The sequence below is a fragment of the Penicillium psychrosexuale genome, assembly GCF_028828465.1.
Source record: "Penicillium psychrosexuale strain IBT 29551 chromosome Unknown utg000001l, whole genome shotgun sequence".
NCBI classification, from domain to species: domain Eukaryota; kingdom Fungi; phylum Ascomycota; class Eurotiomycetes; order Eurotiales; family Aspergillaceae; genus Penicillium; species Penicillium psychrosexuale.
The window spans coordinates 2,274,050-2,294,299 of record NW_026643186.1 but is presented as its reverse complement, the minus strand read 5'-3'; the positions used below and the strand labels follow the sequence as shown (position 1 = coordinate 2,294,299).

General features: G+C 48.8%; 10 protein-coding genes across 10 annotated transcripts; 3 read left to right on the top strand and 7 right to left on the bottom strand.

Moving 5' to 3' along the window:
- Positions 1–840: 840 nt before the first annotated feature.
- rho2 (uncharacterized protein) lies at positions 841–1,777 on the top strand (the record flags this gene model as incomplete). The annotated part of the gene is made up of 5 exons (XM_057181812.1): positions 841–875; positions 1,037–1,115; positions 1,178–1,183; positions 1,246–1,437; positions 1,490–1,777. The coding sequence occupies 5 exons, from the start codon at positions 841–843 to the stop codon at positions 1,775–1,777; spliced, it is 600 nt and encodes a 199-aa protein (XP_057047162.1).
- A 673-nt stretch (positions 1,778–2,450) lies between these two features.
- On the bottom strand, positions 2,451–3,152 carry N7518_000883 (mitochondrial 54S ribosomal protein mL40; the record flags this gene model as incomplete). Its single annotated transcript, XM_057181811.1, has 2 exons — positions 2,451–2,794; positions 2,924–3,152. 2 exons carry the CDS (start codon positions 3,150–3,152, stop codon positions 2,451–2,453), a joined length of 573 nt encoding a protein of 190 aa, XP_057047161.1.
- Positions 3,153–3,665: 513 nt separating this feature from the next.
- Positions 3,666–5,135, bottom strand: N7518_000882 (RING finger domain protein; the record flags this gene model as incomplete). The annotated part of the gene is made up of 1 exon (XM_057181810.1): positions 3,666–5,135. One exon carries the CDS (start codon positions 5,133–5,135, stop codon positions 3,666–3,668), a length of 1,470 nt encoding a protein of 489 aa, XP_057047160.1.
- An 893-nt stretch (positions 5,136–6,028) lies between these two features.
- Positions 6,029–8,922, bottom strand: N7518_000881 (Aim21 family protein; the record flags this gene model as incomplete). Its single annotated transcript, XM_057181809.1, has 2 exons — positions 6,029–7,947; positions 7,998–8,922. The coding sequence occupies 2 exons, from the start codon at positions 8,920–8,922 to the stop codon at positions 6,029–6,031; spliced, it is 2,844 nt and encodes a 947-aa protein (XP_057047159.1).
- A 1,706-nt stretch (positions 8,923–10,628) lies between these two features.
- Positions 10,629–11,477, bottom strand: N7518_000880 (uncharacterized protein; the record flags this gene model as incomplete). The annotated part of the gene is made up of 3 exons (XM_057181808.1): positions 10,629–10,904; positions 10,963–11,170; positions 11,251–11,477. The coding sequence occupies 3 exons, from the start codon at positions 11,475–11,477 to the stop codon at positions 10,629–10,631; spliced, it is 711 nt and encodes a 236-aa protein (XP_057047158.1).
- Positions 11,478–13,466: 1,989 nt separating this feature from the next.
- N7518_000879 (Tvp18 family protein) lies at positions 13,467–14,217 on the bottom strand (the record flags this gene model as incomplete). Its single annotated transcript, XM_057181807.1, has 4 exons — positions 13,467–13,767; positions 13,819–13,914; positions 14,105–14,120; positions 14,181–14,217. 4 exons carry the CDS (start codon positions 14,215–14,217, stop codon positions 13,467–13,469), a joined length of 450 nt encoding a protein of 149 aa, XP_057047157.1.
- A 991-nt stretch (positions 14,218–15,208) lies between these two features.
- Positions 15,209–17,237, bottom strand: N7518_000878 (allantoate permease family MFS transporter; the record flags this gene model as incomplete). The annotated part of the gene is made up of 9 exons (XM_057181806.1): positions 15,209–15,429; positions 15,489–15,602; positions 15,655–15,844; positions 15,900–16,000; positions 16,056–16,332; positions 16,396–16,535; positions 16,612–16,678; positions 16,738–16,853; positions 16,922–17,237. 9 exons carry the CDS (start codon positions 17,235–17,237, stop codon positions 15,209–15,211), a joined length of 1,542 nt encoding a protein of 513 aa, XP_057047156.1.
- A 757-nt stretch (positions 17,238–17,994) lies between these two features.
- On the bottom strand, positions 17,995–18,392 carry N7518_000877 (uncharacterized protein; the record flags this gene model as incomplete). The annotated part of the gene is made up of 2 exons (XM_057181805.1): positions 17,995–18,015; positions 18,210–18,392. 2 exons carry the CDS (start codon positions 18,390–18,392, stop codon positions 17,995–17,997), a joined length of 204 nt encoding a protein of 67 aa, XP_057047155.1.
- Positions 18,393–18,871: 479 nt separating this feature from the next.
- On the top strand, positions 18,872–19,132 carry N7518_000876 (uncharacterized protein; the record flags this gene model as incomplete). The annotated part of the gene is made up of 1 exon (XM_057181804.1): positions 18,872–19,132. One exon carries the CDS (start codon positions 18,872–18,874, stop codon positions 19,130–19,132), a length of 261 nt encoding a protein of 86 aa, XP_057047154.1.
- Positions 19,133–19,726, top strand: N7518_000875 (3-hydroxyacyl-CoA dehydrogenase family protein; the record flags this gene model as incomplete). Its single annotated transcript, XM_057181803.1, has 1 exon — positions 19,133–19,726. One exon carries the CDS (start codon positions 19,133–19,135, stop codon positions 19,724–19,726), a length of 594 nt encoding a protein of 197 aa, XP_057047153.1.
- Between the last annotated feature and the right edge of the window lie 524 nt (positions 19,727–20,250).

Here is a 20,250-nt window from a genome sequence, read left to right as displayed (position 1 = left end):
ACTGGTAGAGATCAACTGGGTCAACTCTTCAGCCAAGCGATCATGCCTTGGTTACAAGAGTAAACAGAAGTCACGTCTCACTGCTCTCATGCTGATCACTGCATGGTGAGTCACATGATGAAGTCTGGTGTCCGCCTTCAATCTGCCCGCAATATCCCTCCATACCAGGGCGGTGAAGATGTAAATAGCAAGGGGAAACAAGTATGAGCGCTCGATCCACCGAGCTGTGTGAGACACGGAGAGCGCTAATTAAAAATATCTGCCAAGGTGATAAACAAGAGAGGGACAAAAAAAGGGTCCCTATAGGGTGCTGAAACCGAAAAGATACCCATCTTTCTATTAATATTTATGTAGTCCCTTCATAATCTCGGCGTGAGCCTTAAATCTCCGCTTAAGAGGAATTGTAACTTCCCCTTCATCTTATCTTGCTCTTCAGCTTCGACCTCTTTCTTTTCAAAAAAAAACTTCCGCTCACTCAATTTCTGCCCTTCTCCTCTCTCTTTAAGCCCCCTATCATTTCGAGGTGACATCGCCTAGGCATTCTCGTGTCTACGTCAAACCCCCCCAATCATTAGCCTCAGCCGCAGCGCGACCTTTTCCCCCTCCCCAACAAATTGTCACGTCACTGTTTGGGTGCATCTTCAGGCCACCCATTCATCTGCTCTCTGTAATCCCTTTGGGCACTATCTGCCTAGGGCTGGTCTTTCCTTACTATCCATCTCGCCAATTCTCGTAATCAGCTGAATCCGACTCGGAACTCCGCGTCATCTCGCTGATCCACAACACCCTCCGCTCTCCCATTACCCTTGTGTATCACGAAAGGGTTTTGCAACCTTCATAATGTCGCAACAGCAGGATGATAATGTGATGCGAAGGTATGTGTAGCCCATTTTTAAGGTGGTGTCTTACATCCCCGCTGTATCGCAAGGAGATTATGCAAGCCGATTGGAGGCGGCCGCCTAGCACTTCCGATACCATTGCCAGTGGGATGGAAGGCAGAATAGTGTTCGCATATGCTGACTTGACGTCTTATTAGGAAGCTTGTCATCATTGGAGATGGTGCATGTGGAAAAACCAGTTTGCTCAGCGTCTTTACCCTCGGGTACTTCCCAACTGTGAGTTTGGTCCTCAGGCCCTTATAAGCAAGGTCCGTGACTAATATGTTCTTATATGACAGCATTATGTTAGTACTCTCGACTTCGATACATTCCACCCCGATCACATGTCTGACATCTCCCCCGTTAGGTACCAACGGTATTCGAAAACTACGTGACGGATTGCCGTGTCGATGGCCGCTCAGTTCAATTGGCTCTGTGGGATACGGCAGGGCAAGAAGATTATGAACGCTTGCGACCATTAGCCTACTCAAAAGCCCATGTCCTCCTGATTGGGTTCTCTGTGGATACTCCTGATTCGTTGGAGAATGTGAAACACAAGGTTCGTCTCAGATTAATTGAGGAATCGGCAGTCATACTGATTTTCGGTATAGTGGATCGACGAAGCAAACGAGCGATGCCCCGGAGTACCGATTCTTTTGGTTGGATTGAAGAAAGACCTTCGTGAAGACCCATTGGCGATTGAAGAAATGCGCAAGAAATCACTCAAGTTCGTGACAACAAAAGAGGGCAGTGATATCGCAACGTCGATTGGAGCCCGCAAATATCTTGAATGCTCGTCTTTGACAGGCGAGGGTGTTGATGATGTATTCGAAGCAGCTACCCGTGCTGCATTGCTCACGTTCGACAAACGGAAATCGTCTTGCTGTGTGGTTATCTGAGGATGCAATTTGGGATGTCTTTCTCTGCCAGCGCTCGGTTTTTCTGTTGACTTGGAACTTGATTGATACAACTTGGTGTAAACCATGAAGATATCAATCAGTACTCCGTTGTATCATGCATCACTGGTGTTTGGGAGGTTCTTGTGTTCACCCAGTCGATTGATCTGGGTACGATGTCTGCTTTCCGGTTATTTTCAGCCGTGCCTTTTCCTTGCAGGTATTTTCTTACGTCTTTCCTTTTTGATCAATTGTGTATTTGTGGCTGATGCTTATGCACGTGCAACTCCGGATTCCCCTCCTTCTCATCGCTCAATTCCCCGAAGTACATTGCGATCCCGCTCATTGTGTTCTCTTTTTTTCATGTAGTAATTCCGGTCCCTTTGCTTTCAGCGCTGATTTCTCATACATTGTGCTCACGACCCGCTCAGGGTACCATATAATCAACTTATCTCCTTTCTCCCTATACTCCTTGATATAGAGTCCGAGCATATCGCACAGAAAAACCATAGGACAACTCAAGCAAAGTCTCGTAGAGCTTGAAACGCAAAATGCATAGTATATCAAGATAAAAAAGGAAAAGCATATGTTACATAGCGCCAAAATGATACATATATCCTGGGCCCTCCAGTCAAACCAACATCAAATCCAACCAGACAATCTCTCCTCAAGACCTCTACTTCCTTACAGGCTTCTTCCAGTCATAGTTCCATCCATCAGAAGGAGGAGAGTCGGTCTGCATGCGAGCATACTCAATAGGGAACATATCAGTGAAGATACCCTTCTTGTTCATGGAGACGCGGAACAGCTTTCCTCCGTCACCCGCGCCGGTGCGCAGCTCCTCGCACGCATCCTGCATGCTCTGGTACTGGCGCATCATCTCGAGTTCGTGCTTGCGGCGCTGCTGAGCCTGGAACAATTGCCACGCGCGGTGGATGGTCCAGTGTCGGAGGTAACGGTTGCGAGAGAAGCGGAGGGGACGGGGAGTGAGAGGGTGGTGGAGGAAGTAGCGGATGAGAGCTAGAGGGTTGAAAATGGATTGTTAGTTTTAGGTTCTTTTTCTTTTCGTTGGCCGTGACGTGTTTGGTCTGGTTGGGGCTCGGGACTCGGGACTCGGGTGAAAGCTCGGCGCAGGGACGTGACACATACTAATGCGCTTATCAACTACAGAGCCGCCGGAAGCCTTTCTAGCGGCCATTGCGCTTGTTGTCGAGAATGGCGCTGATTGCAGGGCTGCTGTGACCGGGCCGGGCTGTTGGGGTTGGCGGTTCAGGGTCTCGTGGCATGCCCGGGTGATTGATGGGCGGACCGGCGCCATCGACATTGGGATCTTGAAGACATTCGCGAGGGACGCGAGGGCTGGTGATAAGGACCTCATTCTGATGGTTGTTTGTTGGGTGGAAGGAGTGGGAAGGGCTCGATGTAATTGAGTTCCACGGGGAATAATTCCTTGACGGCAGAATCTTGTCCGCCTATTTAGCCGCGCGCTTAACATTCCCGCTACATCTTTAGCTGCAACGCATTTGTGCTTCATATAGGCATGCTCTTCTTAAATAATGATTTGATTTACTTATTGAATGGCTAGGAACCTAATTTGCATAAGAAAGGGTTCTACGTCCGATGACTGGTCAATTAAGCCGGTCTTGATATTAATAATAGGTACAGATAGAAATCGATACTTCTGAGCAGAGATCATGACTTGATATTTTTGTCGAATAATAAGTTAGAGGTATTCAGCAGTATCGAGAGTCATCAAAGGCATCATATGTGAAATGTCCCACCAAAGCCATCAAATAGAATACCATAAACGCCATAGAATGCAGTCGACGCGCGCGCCGAAGAAAGCAGAGGAAGTAGGGACTCAAATCGAGAAATGGGCTATTCAAAGCTATCAAGTGGACCGCTTTGCAGCATGGTGTTTCTTAGCTCGATCGTAGTTCAAAACCTTGCGGCGACGGTGCGTTTGGGCGAGCTTCCATCGGCAATAAAGAACCAGTGCATCCTTCAACAGAACAAACATGCACCCACCAACAACGCTGCGACCCCAGCGGGTCTGGAGTAGCCCCAGGCGGCCACCGCTCATGGTTGGGGATGTCCATGACTTAGGTAGAAGACACTTCAATAGGCCACCCACTGATGCTGAGACTGCTGGGAAGACGAGTGCTCCGAGTACGACATCAGCGAGATTGCTGGTATCGGCGATGATCTCATTATGTCGGTGCCCAAGCCCTAGCGGGTTATTGTTTTGCGCAGCATCTTGTGGGCCGTCATCGGCATCTTCGTCCTGCTCGACGGCAGCCCCAAGGTCCGGTTCGTCTCCATCGCCCATTCCCATTTGCAGCTCAAGATCGATCTCCATCAGGATTTGTCCGTTCCCATTATCACCAAACCGGTTGAGACCCTCCGCCTGATCTTGTTGCTGCGCATCATCCAGGACTTCTTCTGCCGCGCGGGGTTGTACCTCGGCAATCCATTTCCGTTCCAAGCCACCGAATATCCGTTCGTAAAGCGCCCCGTAAAAGCTGTTGACGTATGGCAGCGCGGCAAACGTCATAGCCGGCGTGGGTGGCCACAAGTCAAAGTCGGGGTCCTGCCCGGGGTTATGTGAAGCGAAGAAAAGAACCGGAATAGCTGGAAGAAGGCCTTCGGCGTATCGAGTGCGCGAGAAGATTAGAACGAGCGGGATAAGCGGCAATCCAACATTCATCCCGGGATTCCACGGGCCCTCCACAGTCTCCTCCATGATCTGCCTGGCTTCCTCGGTTCCGAAAATGAGGTACATTGAATAAACGCCATGCGCGCAGCACCCGGCCCATACAGTGCCAGCCATTGTAAACATTATGCCGGGAAGAACCAATCGACCTGCTACGCGCTCGAATAATCGAAGTATATCGACGACATAGCTTCGCGGGCGAGTGACCACGATTTCCGTCTTGCACTGAGGGCACATCATTGTTACGCCACCGTTGCTTTTCCGCGACCGGGGGTTTTCCATGTCCGCCAGCCAGTCGAGCAGGCATGCCTCGTGGGCTGTCAAGGCACAAGGGCAAGGCGACCGCCATTCCAGATTCAGTGGCGAGTCTTCCGTTTCATCTGTATAGCAAATCCAGCATTTGCGCGGCTCGTCTTCCTCTGAGACATGGGGTGGTTTTGATGATGAACTGAGTTTGCTGGAAATATCCGATTCGTGGCTCGAGGTCGATACGCTCTTATTCAAGAAAACGGTTTCGGTGTCCTCCATCGACTCATCCTGAGGTGAGACACTCTCTTGAGAGATGGTAGTTTCATCGAGATTGGCGGGGGTGGTATCATCGGGTGGTCTGATTCTGCCTGGTGCAGAGTATCCCGGGACGGACGCCATCGTAGTGGGGACTAGCTATGCAAGTCGGGGCCGATGAGAGATGTTGAGAGATAGTTGCGGTAATGATCTAAATCGGGCTCGATAAGAGACAAAGAACGGAGTTCAGCATCTTCTGAGTAGAGAGGTGAAACATATAAAAGCCGAAAAGCAAATAAATGTCTTAATTTGCCCCAGAGCACAAGAAGAGAGGGAGCTCCATTCCACTAAGTGGAGGTTGGAATCTCTTAAGTTCGGCTGTAAGCCGCGGCTGTCAAAGGCGGTCACGTGGGGGCAATCACGTCACAGTGGCCGCCGAGCTCAACCCAAGATCAAACCGGAAATGGCAAATGATCGTCAGGCGTATAGATGTAGATTTACTTTCTAATTCACTTCGAGTATATATGATATACTACCGTTCAGTGAGACACAATAGTTCGACCATTGCCCTTAGTCCTCCTATATGACTTCCTTCCAGGTTTATGACAGCACTGTCGCGCTCTGTGTCCTAATAGTCGTCCAGTCTTTTGAGGCCGTGGTGGACGTGGTGATGGTGATAGTAGTGTTTTTCCTGGTCTAGTTGACAGAAGGGCAGAACTATCTAGGCGCTAAATTGGACTCTGAGGGCATGTTGCAGTCTTAATACACATCCATAGATATATGTGTTGTGTTTGCCTCTGCATGGCAAGCCATATACGAGGATGTTGAAAAGTTAACCTTCGATTTGGCCGAATACGAAATATTACTCCATACAGCTGTCTACATAGACCGATGGATAAGTTTGAATTTGAATAAAGTAGCAAATCATCATTAAAAAAGCAGAAAGTAATAAGGCTTGATCTAGCGATCTGGTGATCAGGGGTGGAAAAGCAACATCATAGAAGAGCGAGGGGTAGCTAATCCACACACCCAACTAACTACAGTTCAGGGTGAATGCTACCGTCAGACTCCCTCTTTCCGTCAGCTGATGCAGCCATTTCTTCCAGGGCATCATCTAGATTAGTTGGGACTGAGACAGATTCAGGCGACGCCACAGCTGCAGGTTCAGAGGACTTTGTCACGTCCATGTCGTCCTTGTCCTCCTGCTTATCTGCCGATTCGGTTGCTATCGGAGACGATTCAGCCGATTTCGAGATCTCTGCTGGGGTCTGTATAGGCTGGACATCCGCTGTTGTGGTCCTGGGCGAGGTCATGTCCTCTGGAACCGGAGATTCAGGTGTTGGGTCTACAGATTCGCCGGCGGTATTCTTGGCAATTGGAGGGGCCATTGGGCCTTCAGCAGTCACCGACGGTTCCTTCACTGCAACAGCAGACTTTTCCTCCTTCTTACTGGTTCCAACAACAACCTTTCCATCCTGGTCGACCTGCCAGATATTCAAAGCTTCTGTGATCTTGATCTCTGGGATAGTGGGGAGCGTAGAACTGGTTTTTTCGACGGCTGGCTTACGTCGTGCTGGTCCGCGGGCTCTTCCCTTGCGAGCATCGCTCAGAGGCTGCTTCTCAACCGAAACCTCGGGCTCCTTTTCCTGAGGCTTTGGCTGCTGCGGACCCAGCTGCAGACGTGAATTCAGATCAGTGAGGAAGCCCGCCTTCATGGCTGCAATTTTGCTCCCGCCTGGACGACCAGGAATTGCGGGCTTGGCCTTGACTGCAGGAGCATCTTTCGAGGCTTCAGCGGTGGTTCCTGCGGCCTGGGAACTGGGCTTAGCAGGACGGGTAGGGACCTGAGGCTTGGGTCTGCCAGGAATTGATGGTGGTTGGCGCTTTTCGGTCGGTGAGGTAGACTGAGGCTGTCTCTGCGGGCGCGGGGGAATTCCAGGCCTGGAAGGTACTTCCGGACTTTTCAATTCTTCTTTTGCAGGCTCGATTGTGGTCACCAGCTGTTGACTATCAGGGGCATCTTCCCAAATATCTCTACTGGGGAAACGCTGTTTCAAAGTGTCGGGTCGCGCGGGAGTCTTATCCCTGCCGCTCTCGCCTTCCAGGATGTGGGCGGCCACCCGATGAGAGTCGACTTTGGCGTTCTGCATCTTGCGTTTGGCCTCTTGCTCGGGTGTTTCGAAGACTTCGGCAGAGTCTCGCTTAGGCAGATCTGGGGTGGTGACGGTGGCTTGAAGCTGCAGACTGTTCGGGGTATCCTCCCAGATATCCTGGCTAGGGAATCTATGTTTGAGTGTGTCAGGCCTTTTCTTGAAGCGATCCGCAGCTGACACGGGTTTCCCTTTCTTAGCATCCTCTTCAGGGAACAACGGTTCATACTCCTCGACGTCTTCAAGAGGTGTATACGTATCCTCGCGCGAGTCAAAGCGGGTTAGTTGGCCTTGCACGCTTGCCGACCGACTGTTGGAACGACTGTTGGAACGACTGTGGGAACTAGGGGTTCGACTGCGGCCATCATCCTCGAAGCTTGGTCGACGATCAAATGACGGCGAGACGGCGGGATGCAAGTACGCCGACTCAGGGCGCACTTCATCAGCAGCCAAAATTGGCTCATCGTCCTCCACGGCGTTCTCATATGTCGGCTCATTCTCTTCCAGCGCCGGGGTGGCGGCGAATCCATCCGGGTGGTGCAAAGGATGCATCGGATCATCCACGTGGATCACGCCACCATCACGATTTCCATGCGAACTGGATCTACGTTGATGCAGTGGCCTTGCGGTAGTTTGCTTCTGCGTTGCTTCTGAAGGGAAACTCATCTGTCGAAGTGGCGACTCAACAGTCGGTTGGCTTTCGAATCGACCGTCGGGAGGGGGAGAAGCAATTTGCTGTATGTACTCGTCGGACGCTATGTATCCGACCTCTTCTTCGGGGGTACCCACGATGGATGGGGAAGTACCTAGCTACAGTTAGCTTTCAATCGGCAGCACAATTGCTTCAAATACTCACCAAGACCGGAACCAGTCTGGGCCGAGCTTCGAACAATCTTGTTCAGATCATCGCTGCTCATTGCCCAATCGGGACGCGGAGTGCCGACACCAGGGCCATATTTTCCTTCTTCCTTCACGAATTCATCGGGATGCTTTTCATACCAAGCCTTCTCGAACTTATCGGGATACTGAACGCCATGTCCGTGCAACCCATAGCTACCAGGGGGCAGTGAAGAGTCCCGAGCACTACGAGTGCGGTTGTGGTTACGGCTGGACCGCTGCGAGCCTTGTTCGAGGTACGGGCTGGGGGATGGTGCCTGGACGTCACCGGCATTTGGATACATGGGCACGCGGAACCCCTGCTCATCTCCCATGTGGGCAGAGTGTCGGCGCTCATTGGATGCAGTTGATCCGGTGCGTGAGCCACTCGTTCGGGAATGCAGTGAACGACTTGATCGTTCTAGTTCCTCGCGAGCAGGCGAAACACCACGGCCTAGTCCTGCCGCAGCAGCCTGGCGGGAATCAGTCCGGGTGACACCACGGACTCTTGCTTCCGCGCTTGATATCGGCAGCGAAGGTCTCGGTGCATGGATCTTAAGATCACTGCCAACATTGCGAGTCTCCGCAGGTGTCTGGTGATGGGTATCCGACATGTTTCCTGGGTCGAGATCCGCATATTCAATACCCTCCTCGCCGAGGGACGGTATCGTGACGCTGGGAGGACGTGGAGGCAGATCATTTGAAACGGTGCGACTCATGCTAGGACCGGTCCATTCATTGAACGGTGAAGGTGCATAGCTATCACGCATGGGTGAAGCCGAACGATCACTGCGGCGATTGCCCGGGCGCGGCGGTATCTTGGGCATCTCTGACGACGATGACGCTGCCGGCGGTTTTGGAGATCGGGCCGGTCGAGGAGGAATGACCGGAGCAGGTTGGGACATGATGAAGTTCTGGGAGCTGTTAATAAGTCAGCGACTGCCCAACCGGATACCCCGCGAATACGCTTGGCCTTATGCGGGTTCAAAACAACAATGGACACACGGCTCCAATGAATTGCAGGGATTAAGGCAACTACTATGGATATGCATCAAATTGATGCAAGGTTCTCAAGAGGAGAGAGCCTAGCCATGCGACTGATAAGAGTATACGGAATGATTTGCTTACCCGGATATGGTGAGAACCAGTTGAGTCCAATTGGAACGACAGTGAAAATGTGCAATGAGAACAGTTAAGAACTGCACGGAAGTAGATATTGAAGCAATTCCGAATCTGAGTTTTAGGAAAGAGAGATGATGTATGCTCTTTCTGCCACGCCTGACGTGCTCTGACCGCAAGAGATAATGCGCGTATTGTACTAATACAGTATCATTACATGTTATATAAGAGCCAACTACAACGATCCGTTAACTCAACGCCCCGCCGATGAGATCAGTATAGGGCACCTTCGCTTCTTTTGTTGAGGTCCTATAAATGGCTTCTATCTGTGGTCAATATTGGTCTTAAAATAATAATGCCTGTTTCTCTAAAATTATACCTTTACCCGAGCGACCGTCTCAGCTCAGATCAAACATTGTGCACATGTTCTTCTTACTGTACAAGATATCTAAAAATAAGCTGAAGTATCTTACAAGTACTTACTCCGTAGTCTAGAACTTGATATCGGACTTGTTCTTTGACCTTTGACTTCTCATGATAAGATGATTTCTCTGTCGTTGGATTGGCTGACTCGACCGAGGCGGTGAAGTGTCATGGCTTTCCACATTGCATCATCGTTGGCTATTTATACAACTCGACCAACCCTACATTGTACACTTCATTCTAAGATCAATGAACATTCTTAACATATATGTGCACTACCCTAGGAGCTTTCAGTCTCGACTCTCTAGGTATCGCTTTCCTTTGACCTTGTCATACCTTCAATCACTAGGATACACCGATCTGTTCAACAATGAGATCCACTCTAACCGAAACAGCGAGATTACACGCCACATATTGATCACCAGGGCTAAAAAGAATTTGCGGGGCAATATGACCTGTGACGAAAATTCCAAGCTCCATCCCACTATTTGCGTCACGTTCCTGTATATTATTCTGTCTATGATTCAAGCTAGCCGACGGCTTGTTTCGTGTAGCAAGCTGGACGGATTGCAGCCTAGCCGGGTCGCCTAAGTTTCAAGATTGTCAGGGTGCGAATTACCAGATATGGGATAGTTACTCCGTACATAGAGTGCATATACGATGTAGGTCTATAGCTGATACCCAACCCTAATTCTGCCAAATACATTCAATCTACATCTATTTCCATCTGGTCCTATTGGTGACACTTTTCAGGGCCAAGCGGGTATATATTCACTTCCGTATAACGGTAGATTTGAATTTGGATTTTCCGGATTCGTTCTTTGCAATCCCATCCCCGCCACCCTATCTGTGGAGCGGCCCGGGGCGGGGTTGGTGCCCGAATGCCGTTTGAAGCACGATTCACTATCCTTGGAGTAAATATTTCTCCGATCTTTAGGTAGAGGTGAGGCTGATATCAGTATGAAATAATATTAGGACGAACAGACGTTGGACAGTGTGGGCCGATTTTAAATGCCTGTTCGCCCGCTCCTTGGCCCTGATCTATGCTTCAACGCTTAGATTCCACCTTCTATTTCAGCACTGCCTGTCCACGACGAACCAGGTCGTTATTCTTAACCGTTTCCTGATCGAATCCCTTCACAGCCAAGTCTAGGACTGCTGCCGAAAGCTCCTGCCGATCAATATTTGGGATTGCGCGCGTGAAAGCGTTAAGGACATGGAACACCGAGGCCAGTACAGATCTCCCAAAAGTAGTGGAATTGACCACTACTCCGGGTTGAGCGATACAGATCTCGACCCCCGGGTACTCTTCGGGAAGCTTGATAACCATGAGCTCTGTTTCGCACTAAGAAGCAGATCGTCTTTAGCATAAGAACACACAGACTCGTGCAACTATAACTCACGCGCATGACTTGATAGTCACCCATGATGGCTGGCCTTTTGGTCGGATCTCTGGGTGTACCATCGGCACTGAAGTAGATGAAACGGAAGGGTTTCGCGGGACCGGCCTCGTACATGGCCTTGAATCCCGCGAGAGTGCAGTCTTGACACACGCGCTTGACCTCAGCAAAGTCAAAGCTGCTTGTTCTGAATGGTGTCACAGCGACCGTCCTTACAGGCAGCGCGAGTTAGTGGGCTTTTCCTTTTCCGTTCTTAATTGCCATAATATCAACGAGAGTAGGATTGCGTACCATATGCAGGCGTCCGCCCCGGCGAACTCAGCCTTCACATCAGCAGAATACTCCCCGTAGTCTCGAATGACGACACTCTTAAGCTTCGACGTCGGGTCTGTTCCTTCTTCAACTTGGACGGGCTTCCGAGCTAGTGCGATAACCTGTGTGATCTCGTTGATTTGCAGGCATTGCCTAATGATCTCCGAGCCCACCAGACCGGTTGCACCAGCTACAATGAGCTTCATGGCGAGAGTATTTCAAGTTCGGTAAAGTTGTCGGGTATTAGTTACGCAGGGACGGGAATGATTAATCAACGTTAGGAGAATGCAGAGGTTACAATTTCCAGGGGATACTACTCATATATCCCGTCGGGATTCGGGCCCAATCCCGTTCGGTCAATCCGTCATTGGACTCTAGAACCTGCCCATGTGGGCTACCTATCCAACTCCGTGTTAGAATAGTAGTCTGATGCGATTTCAACGACTCCGTTCATGTCCAGCGCTCCTACCTGAGGGAGCTTATATTTCTAGGTGGGCAGGGCCACGGCTCTCTCTTCTGCTACAAAGGTCCCTTTCCAGCGGCCCCGGATGCTGTATGATGCCGTCGTTAAGAAAAACAGTTATGCAATCTCAATAGGTCCAGCGGGGATCTGGCCGAAGATGCCACCCGACCGAAATTCCGTCCCCCAGCGGTACGGACGGGCACGTACATCTTACCCCCTGACATCCTGTCCGTTATAGTCATTCTGATGGATTGACTGACTGGTAGATAGGCCTGTGCGAGCTGTTCCCAATCTAAATGTAAATGTGTCCCGAGACCTGGTAGCCAAAGCTGCGAGAGGTATTATTGTCTAAAGAAACCCATCCTGTGAGATACATCTTCTACTGGGTTGATTGCAATCGCACCATTCTTCGACGATTTCGTTGGTCGCAGGGGACGTGTAGGGGGCGGTTTCGACCCCGAGTGGTCGCATGGATTTGGCTGTAAACCAGGCTGCTCAATTAGATGGCATAGCTTATGTGTCAACTCTTGTTCGTGGAGAAACGAGTTGCATATCAAAGCTCATGCCAGGAAGTAAGTGGGCACCATGTCCGGAGTCTAGATTCACGATCCCCAGCTGCGAAAATGGATCCAAGCCCAATGCCGAATGCCGATCTACTGCATGAAATCGAGGGACAGCTGGCTCCGGGCAGCTGGATAGCCAATAATATATGGGATTTAATCAAAGTTGGGTTCGTAATTGCGGGCCGTACCCCGGCTCATCGGGAATGACGCCGATCCCGACGAGGCTGTCTCATATTGGAGACGCTCGGGCGGTTTCCGAGACCAACAGTCGCAATGTTGGGGGCATTGCTCAGCCCTTTCTCAACAAGATACCGAAACCGAAGGATATTGTCAAGTGGAAATTGTGGTGAAGAGTAGGGCGGGTGAGCAGGGAACTAGGAAGTGAGAGCTGGATGGACTGTTACAGGCAGCCCTCGCTAACACAAACCGCCATTTGATACTATTAGTAATCATACCGCGAAAACACCCGGTTGCTATGCCAAAAATCCCAATCGTAGTAGGTATAGCTCTTTTACGTTGAAGGGACAGGGGAGATTACAGGACAGCGTATTAGGAGCTAAGCCGGAAATGGCAACATGTACGTATAGTTACCCAAGTATCGCCCGAATGAGGAGCTGCTATGTACCTCATGGGCCTGGGTGCTTTTACGTTAGATACCCAAGTGTCAGAGTTGATACCTACAGAAATAGGCCATCATCCACGAGCTTCTAAACCCGAAGAATCCGAAGAGCTTCCGCTTCACTAGATCTATAACATACAGCTGAAGTCATACTGAGTCTTGTCTGATATTGTGGCGGAATTGAGCTTGGTCAAAGAATACACCTTTTAAGATAGATATCAGAATACCTATTCTGGCGGACGCAGTCCACAAAAAGAAAGGAAACCACAGATATATCTGCTATAGGAACGCTCATCGACTTTGAAAACAAACATGTCCAGCGGGATCATCCTGAACCAAACCGAGGCATACAAGTACAGCACAATAAAAACATAAAAACTATTTCATAGCACATCCCAATGCATGCTGCCCTAATGGCATTTTATCTCTGCACCATCTGCACCGAGCATTCCATCGTGTCGTACGAACCTCCATTCACTAGGACCAATCCCAAAATGGGTCCAGCTGGTATACAACAAGACAGGAACGGCTCGGTGTGAATATCATACCATCAGACAATCATCTGTGCAACTCCCTGGCCACCTAGGGTCTTGCTACCAACAAACTCTTGCTTCGTCAGGCCTGCGAGTGCATAGAAAACAGACGCGATGAGAAGGAAGACGGCACCAGCAATCAAGCTAGAAGCCCTTTCGGCAAGACTGATAAGTTGGACACCACCAAGGACGGCGTAAATGAGGGCGCGCATCCAGTTAGTTGTGAAGCGGCGGATAAAGGAATCGAAGGTCGAGGATGTGGGACAAATTCGGAGGAGGAAGGGCACTTCTATGAAGAGAATGACGAATGCCGAGGCACTGAGACACGTTAGGCTTCGCAATGAATCGCGAGAAATGAATGCGACTCACATGCTGATGACACTGATGATAATCAGAACCACGTTGAACGAAAAGATGTTCGCAATCCCTAGCGCAAGGCAAAGGATAATGCATAGCACACCCGTCCTAGATCTTGCGTCAGACCGATTCATTTATATGCGCAAGTGATTTTCGGGAGAGTGATTGAAGGGTCCAGGCCACCACACGAGGTAGCAAATGGCATTTGATCATTTGATCAAAATGCGAAATGCTCTCTCATGACATTATTCAGGCTTGTAAGGACACGGAGTGTTAGAAGGCAACGCGGTAGACTAACCATTGTCCATAGATGCCTAAGAAGACCAGCACGGTTAGCAGGTTGAGATATGGTATTGCAGAATGTGGGAACTTACTGAAATTTCGCGATTTGAACTCCTCAGCTAGCGTCATGGTGGGCTAGCGAAAAGAATCTGGGGAACAAGAGCTGAAGATCACAGATGGGGGTATTCGCGGATGATCAGAGGTGTCAGAGGGTCCGGCAAAGTGTACACGCGGCTGATCCAGGGCGGTCAAAACAAACAAAACGGGCAGGAACGATCGATAATTTTGACAAGGTGAAAGAAAGATCTGGGGATTATGACATTCACTTATGCAGTGTTGTAAATGTTTCTAAAGCTTTTGATAGGATCATTCCGAGGTCGTTTTCTACGCCAAGTCAAATCCACCCCCTACTAATCACCAGGCAGACGCCAATGGTCAAGGCCCCATATAGTCGGTCTCTAGGGCTGATATTTCCACTTATTCCAACGCGTAACACATTCACGGTCTATTTTTGGAATTCTCAAAGAAGCTGGTTGAATAATCGATGAAATCACTACTCACTAACATCTTGACTTGGTTGTTTGGTTGTAACATTTTGCGAGTCTACTTCTTTGTATATATTGCAAGAGAAGAGCACTTTACAAAATCCGAACAACGTAAGATCTACTTCAGAGCTACAAATATAGTTTGAGGGATATAAGATTGTAGTCGTGTCCTTTTCTTTTGAAAAATAACACAACATATTATTAGAACACAGTCACGAATGAATAGCATTTCGAGTGCGATGCCTTAAACTGTCAGTATGCTAGGTCTGATAGGATCTTTATCTCTCAGCTTTTTGCATTAGCTCAGAGTGTGAAATTTAGGTGAAGTATCTTGTTATTTCGTCAAAGTCAAGACAGATAAATTCTAGCTATACTGCGATAAGATTCACGACATGGACGGTACCCGGAACCTAGTTTCTACTCTCTGCGTGTATTTATGTATATAGAAGTTGAGAGAGATGTCTATATCAAGGGAGTAGTCAAAGGAGTACGTAACGTAAACCAAACATTTCGTGTCCAGGTGAGCGATAGCACGTTCACTCTCTACCATCCAATCATCAGTTCTTGTATTTACCTCAAAGCATGTATCTAAAGAATGGAGAGCGATCGCCCAGCGAGTCGGGATTCTCAGGATACTCCGAAGGATCCATGGCATCCCGCTTCCGGTTAACACGCTGGTATGCCATACGTAGAATGACAGCTGCTGTCATGCCCACGACAACGAATGCAAGTTCAAGAGAGTGACCAAGGATGTAATTCGGCGCATCTTGAGCACGGTAGAAGTTTGAGGACATAGCTGTTGAGTGAAGAGTATTAGTTTAATTCTCAAGCTCCCAATTGATGCGCGATCCTTACCTCCTGCCAGGTTGCCTACTCCAATGTAAATAGCCATGCCGGCAGCGCGCTTGTAGTCGCCTGCCATATTCACACTGAGCCATGTGACGTTTCCGGGGAATGCTGGATAAATTCCTTTTGTTGTGTTAGCTGGAGTATAAGCGTGCGGAGGTTTGTAAATTCTTACCGACAACCGCCAGGAAAATACCGAAGTACATAACACCTGGGACTCCCCGACCAGTAGACGCGAGACAGATGATAAAGCCGATACCAATCATGCCCATAAAGAAGAGAATGAATGGGGATCGCTGCTTGCGCCTGTCTGATACCCAGGCTGCAATAACAGCGACAACCGCTGCAGTGATATAAATTGGTACCTAATTATAATGATGTCAATCTCCGCTTCATTATGAAGTAGCTCAGGGACCTTACTGTAAGGAGCTGGGCAGTTGAAGCCTTATAACCTAGGTCCTTGATGATTGAAGGAAGGAAAAGGGAAATGCCGTATAGCGGACAGGTGATACCCCAGTACACTTTCCACGAATCAGTGAATAATACATTGAATAGCCAAGGACGAACAGAACTTACTGAATAGACCCAACCAAATTTGCCAGTCGGTGAAAGCATCGATGACATAGCGCATTTCGAACTTATCATTCGTTTGATCAATTTCGCGGGAATCTGCCGAGTTTTGAATTCGCAAACTGTGGATCACAAATCGACGCTCTTCTTCAGTCAAAAAAGTGGCAGTTTCCGGGGAGTCGTGAATCGCAAATGGGGCTATGAGTGCCACAATAACTGTAAGAAGACCTTCAAGAATGAAAATCCATCTCCAGCCAGCGTATCCGCCGACACCATCCATTTTCTAGGAATTTCGAGACACATTAGTAAAAAGAATTTCATTGCTGTCAGCAAGTAGAACACATACAGCGATAGCGTATGCAAGAAGCCCAGAGAATGCACCCGCAACACTGGCGGCACTAAAGAAGAGAGCTTGTCTAAACTGTGCTCGATGGCGTGGATACCAGAGTGTAATGTAGTATGCTACACCGGGATACAAACCGGCTTCTATCTCGTTTCATTGCAATCATTAGTCTTGACTAGAACAAAGTGGAGGTCGGAAGGAGGGTAGACATCAACATACCTGCAATGCCCAAAAATAATCGAGCTGCGAGTAGTCCACCGTAATCTTTGACGACTCCCATCAAGGTCTGTGTAACATCTCATTAAATGCTGCTTGCGATCACCCAGAAATAATGTGCGCACTCACCATAACAATTCCCCAAGCGACCATGATCAAGGGGAGCCATCTCGAGGGTCTTAACTTCTTTAGAAGTAGGTTGCTAGGAAGTTCGAAAACGCAGTAGGTGAAGAAGAAGACGGTCACTACCCACAATCATATGTCAATTGGCCATTCTTCTGTGAAAACAAATAACCAAAGGGGTTCATCGTACAAGTCCAATTGTATTGCGGTCCCGTCATATGGAGATCGTCAACAAGCCCCTCTATCTTTGCATTTCCGATATTCCCACGGTCCAAGAAGGCCAGCAGATATAGCATGCTCAGCATGGGAATGAGACGGATGTCCATCTTCCGGAGGATAGCCTTTTCATCAACCCCCTCAAAGGTCGGTGAGCCGAGGCTGAATGACTCCGCATCCGTGACAAGTCCATCTTGCTTGAGATCGGCGCTGAATGGGGAGTCTTGGGTGGGTGTATCCTCGAAGTGTTGTGGAGAGGTCTTCTCCGGAGTGTTCTTTGGATCAGCCATGGTGAACAAAGAGAGATGAGAGAAGAGGGAAGTCAACCAGCGCGGGACATCGTTTTCCGAGTATTTATACCTATCCTGAATAAGCTTACCCGGGGTAAGTCCGAAAACTGGGGATATCCCTTGGCATGAGGGGTACCACATCGGGATAACACATTGGGGTACTTCCTTGGCAGTTGACCGGCCTCGATGATTCATTTGACCCTGAAAGGAATATTGAGCGGCGAGTCTATTGATGCTGGGAACTTTTACTAGAGGTTTAATATCTCACATAGTGGGTTATATCAAAAAGGACTACGGAGTACCTATGTGGGGAGTACCCGATATCCCGATATGCGGGGGGACACGGTCCACCCATCGTGACTTGCGGCACAACTTGCGGCACTTAAGATACTGGAATGACCATACTGTAGCACAATCCGCTTCCTATGTCGACTGGCAGTATAAACAGCCTTATCTGGAGCTTTGGGTTGTATCCATAATACAATGTTTAGGCAGAGGCCCTCTCCCAGATCCACCACGATTTCCAAGGTTCAAAGTCAGATCATTTTTTATCAATCCATGGATATACATCAACTGGCTTAAATTTAGTGCCAACATGCTACCAGCGACGCAATACTACTTATGCGAAGCCCGTCTAGCTGTCCTACCTAAAGGAAGGAGACTACCGAGACGTTATGGATATCTCAATTGATTCCCATAAAGCACTGTGTTCTAATTGAGATACGCTAACATGTGCCCTAGAAAACAGGAGCGATATCTACGCAACAACTCCAGCAATCTGGTTGAGCAGCAGGTGTAGTGCAACCCAAAGTAATATTACCAAATTCCCTATGTGTGTACCATTCCAAAAGAGGGCTGGTAAAAACGACTGGACCACATACACTCGCGTTTGGAGGGTTCTGCGGATGGTTGGTGAGTGTGGCAATTAGTCGCGATGAAGGGGAACAATTGTGAAACTGGACACATACATACCACGACAGTAGACGAGCATAGGAGAGCAGCCGGCCAGCAGCCCTGGGTACAGAGCTTGTAATTCGCGCCCGAAAAAATAGGAATGAATGCGGGAATCACGAAGCTTTCGAGAGTATTGTCTGTGGGTAGGGTTTGGGTTTTTAGAAAGAGCAAGGCTAGGACCGATGAGATGGTGAGTTGCATTGTGTTTTGGGAAGGTGAGGGTCTCTTCGTACAAGCCAATCTCAATTCAAGCGTGTGGTTCAAAGATTGGGAACGGAATCTAAGAAGCAGCTTGCGGTCCTTATTTATAGTCAAGTCTAGCCGTTGTGCTGCCGTTGTGCTACCGGGTTATGCTTGTTCAACCTGGACTCATGTAGAACCAATTGAGGCATTGGATCATTCGAGAAACCCTAAATGATGTTCTTACTAGCCAATGATCCAATCTCATCCTGCCAATACAATTAATTATAGTAAACAATATTCTAGTACTCATTACCAGATAGAGGCTCGACCTTATAGTATCGAGGGCACTTAGCCACATTTGCCCCTAGAGTTATATCATCATAGCATGATAGCACCACAACCTCTTCCTCGACCGGATTGGCCACAGTTACTATCACTCAAGACTATATCATTCAAGGTCACCTCTCTTCTACAAAACCACCAATTACCAAAGCACAATGACATCAAGCCCGTGGACCAAACCCGACACAAGTACACGGCCAATTGCCGTCATCGGCGGTGGCATAATGGGACGACGCATCGCCAATATGTTGATAGCCGCCGGCTTCCCCGTAATCCTATGCGAGAAAGCGGGCAACTACAGCAGCGCAGTGCGCTACATCGAGGAACACAAGGGAGAGCAAGCCGCTAAACTAGGCACGCACCCCGCCGAGTTGAAAACAACATCCTCCCTACCAGAAGCCGTCAAAGACGCATGAATGGTCGCCGAAGCTATCCCGGAGAACCTGGACATGAAAATCGCGATTATGACAGAGCTGGATAAACACGCCCCGCCGGACTACATAATCGCCAGCAACTCGTCATCGCTGCGGAGCCGTCAGATGATCGTCAATACCAAGAATAATTACCGCATCTGCAATGCTCACTACTACATGCCGCCGGACCAGCTGTACTACGAGGTCATGTCGTATGGCTACACGGATCCTGAGATCTTTCCGTTTTTGATGGAGAAGGCTGCCCAGGCTGGGCTCAAGCCTGTGCATGCTAAGGTTGAGTCTACTGGACTGGTGTTTAATCGTATTTGGGCGTCGCTTAAGCGGGAGATTTGCCTTGTCCTGGCTGACGGCGTCAGTGATGCTCATACCGTTGATGACATGTTCAAGAGTTGGTTCAACGCTACCAAGGGTCCTTGCGAGATGATGGATACCGTTGGCTTGGATACCGTGTACAATGTTGAGGCTGTATATAGTCAACAGCGTGGTCTGGATAGCACTGCCACGGATTGGCTGAAGAAGAACTATGTTGATAAGGGAAATTTGGGTGCCAAAGCTGGAACGGGTTTACTTGGATAAATAGAGATCATTATCGATTAACTTTCAAATTGCAAGATAAAAGTGTTTTAGAATAGACCATTGAAACTGCAGTTCTGAGAGAGTTATGACGAGACACCAAGTGGAACTAATGATTTATTGGGTATAAGATATAACTGCACTCTCGATTCCGGGAGTATATAGGAACGACCTACGTCGCCTCAGACAGTCCATTATAGCATGACAATGAACTGCAAATCTTCGACGACAGACTATGAAACACGATTCGGACCAAATAGGCGACGGTGACAAGGGAGAAGATGACCCTCGGAGCCAAGTCGCCAAAGTGATGTACAAGAGGTAAGGATAAAACGAAACGACCAAAATAAAGTAAAATAGGGCATGAGGGTAGGTATCGGGGGTCCAAGGAAAACCGGCCAGGGAATCAACGGTCATCAGAAGTATTAATATGCAGGAGACATAATGATAAAAATTAGGCAAGGAACGTAGTAAAGTGAGAGGGCAATCAGAATAGCACGACGGCAACAAATAAGCGCGCTCTGAAA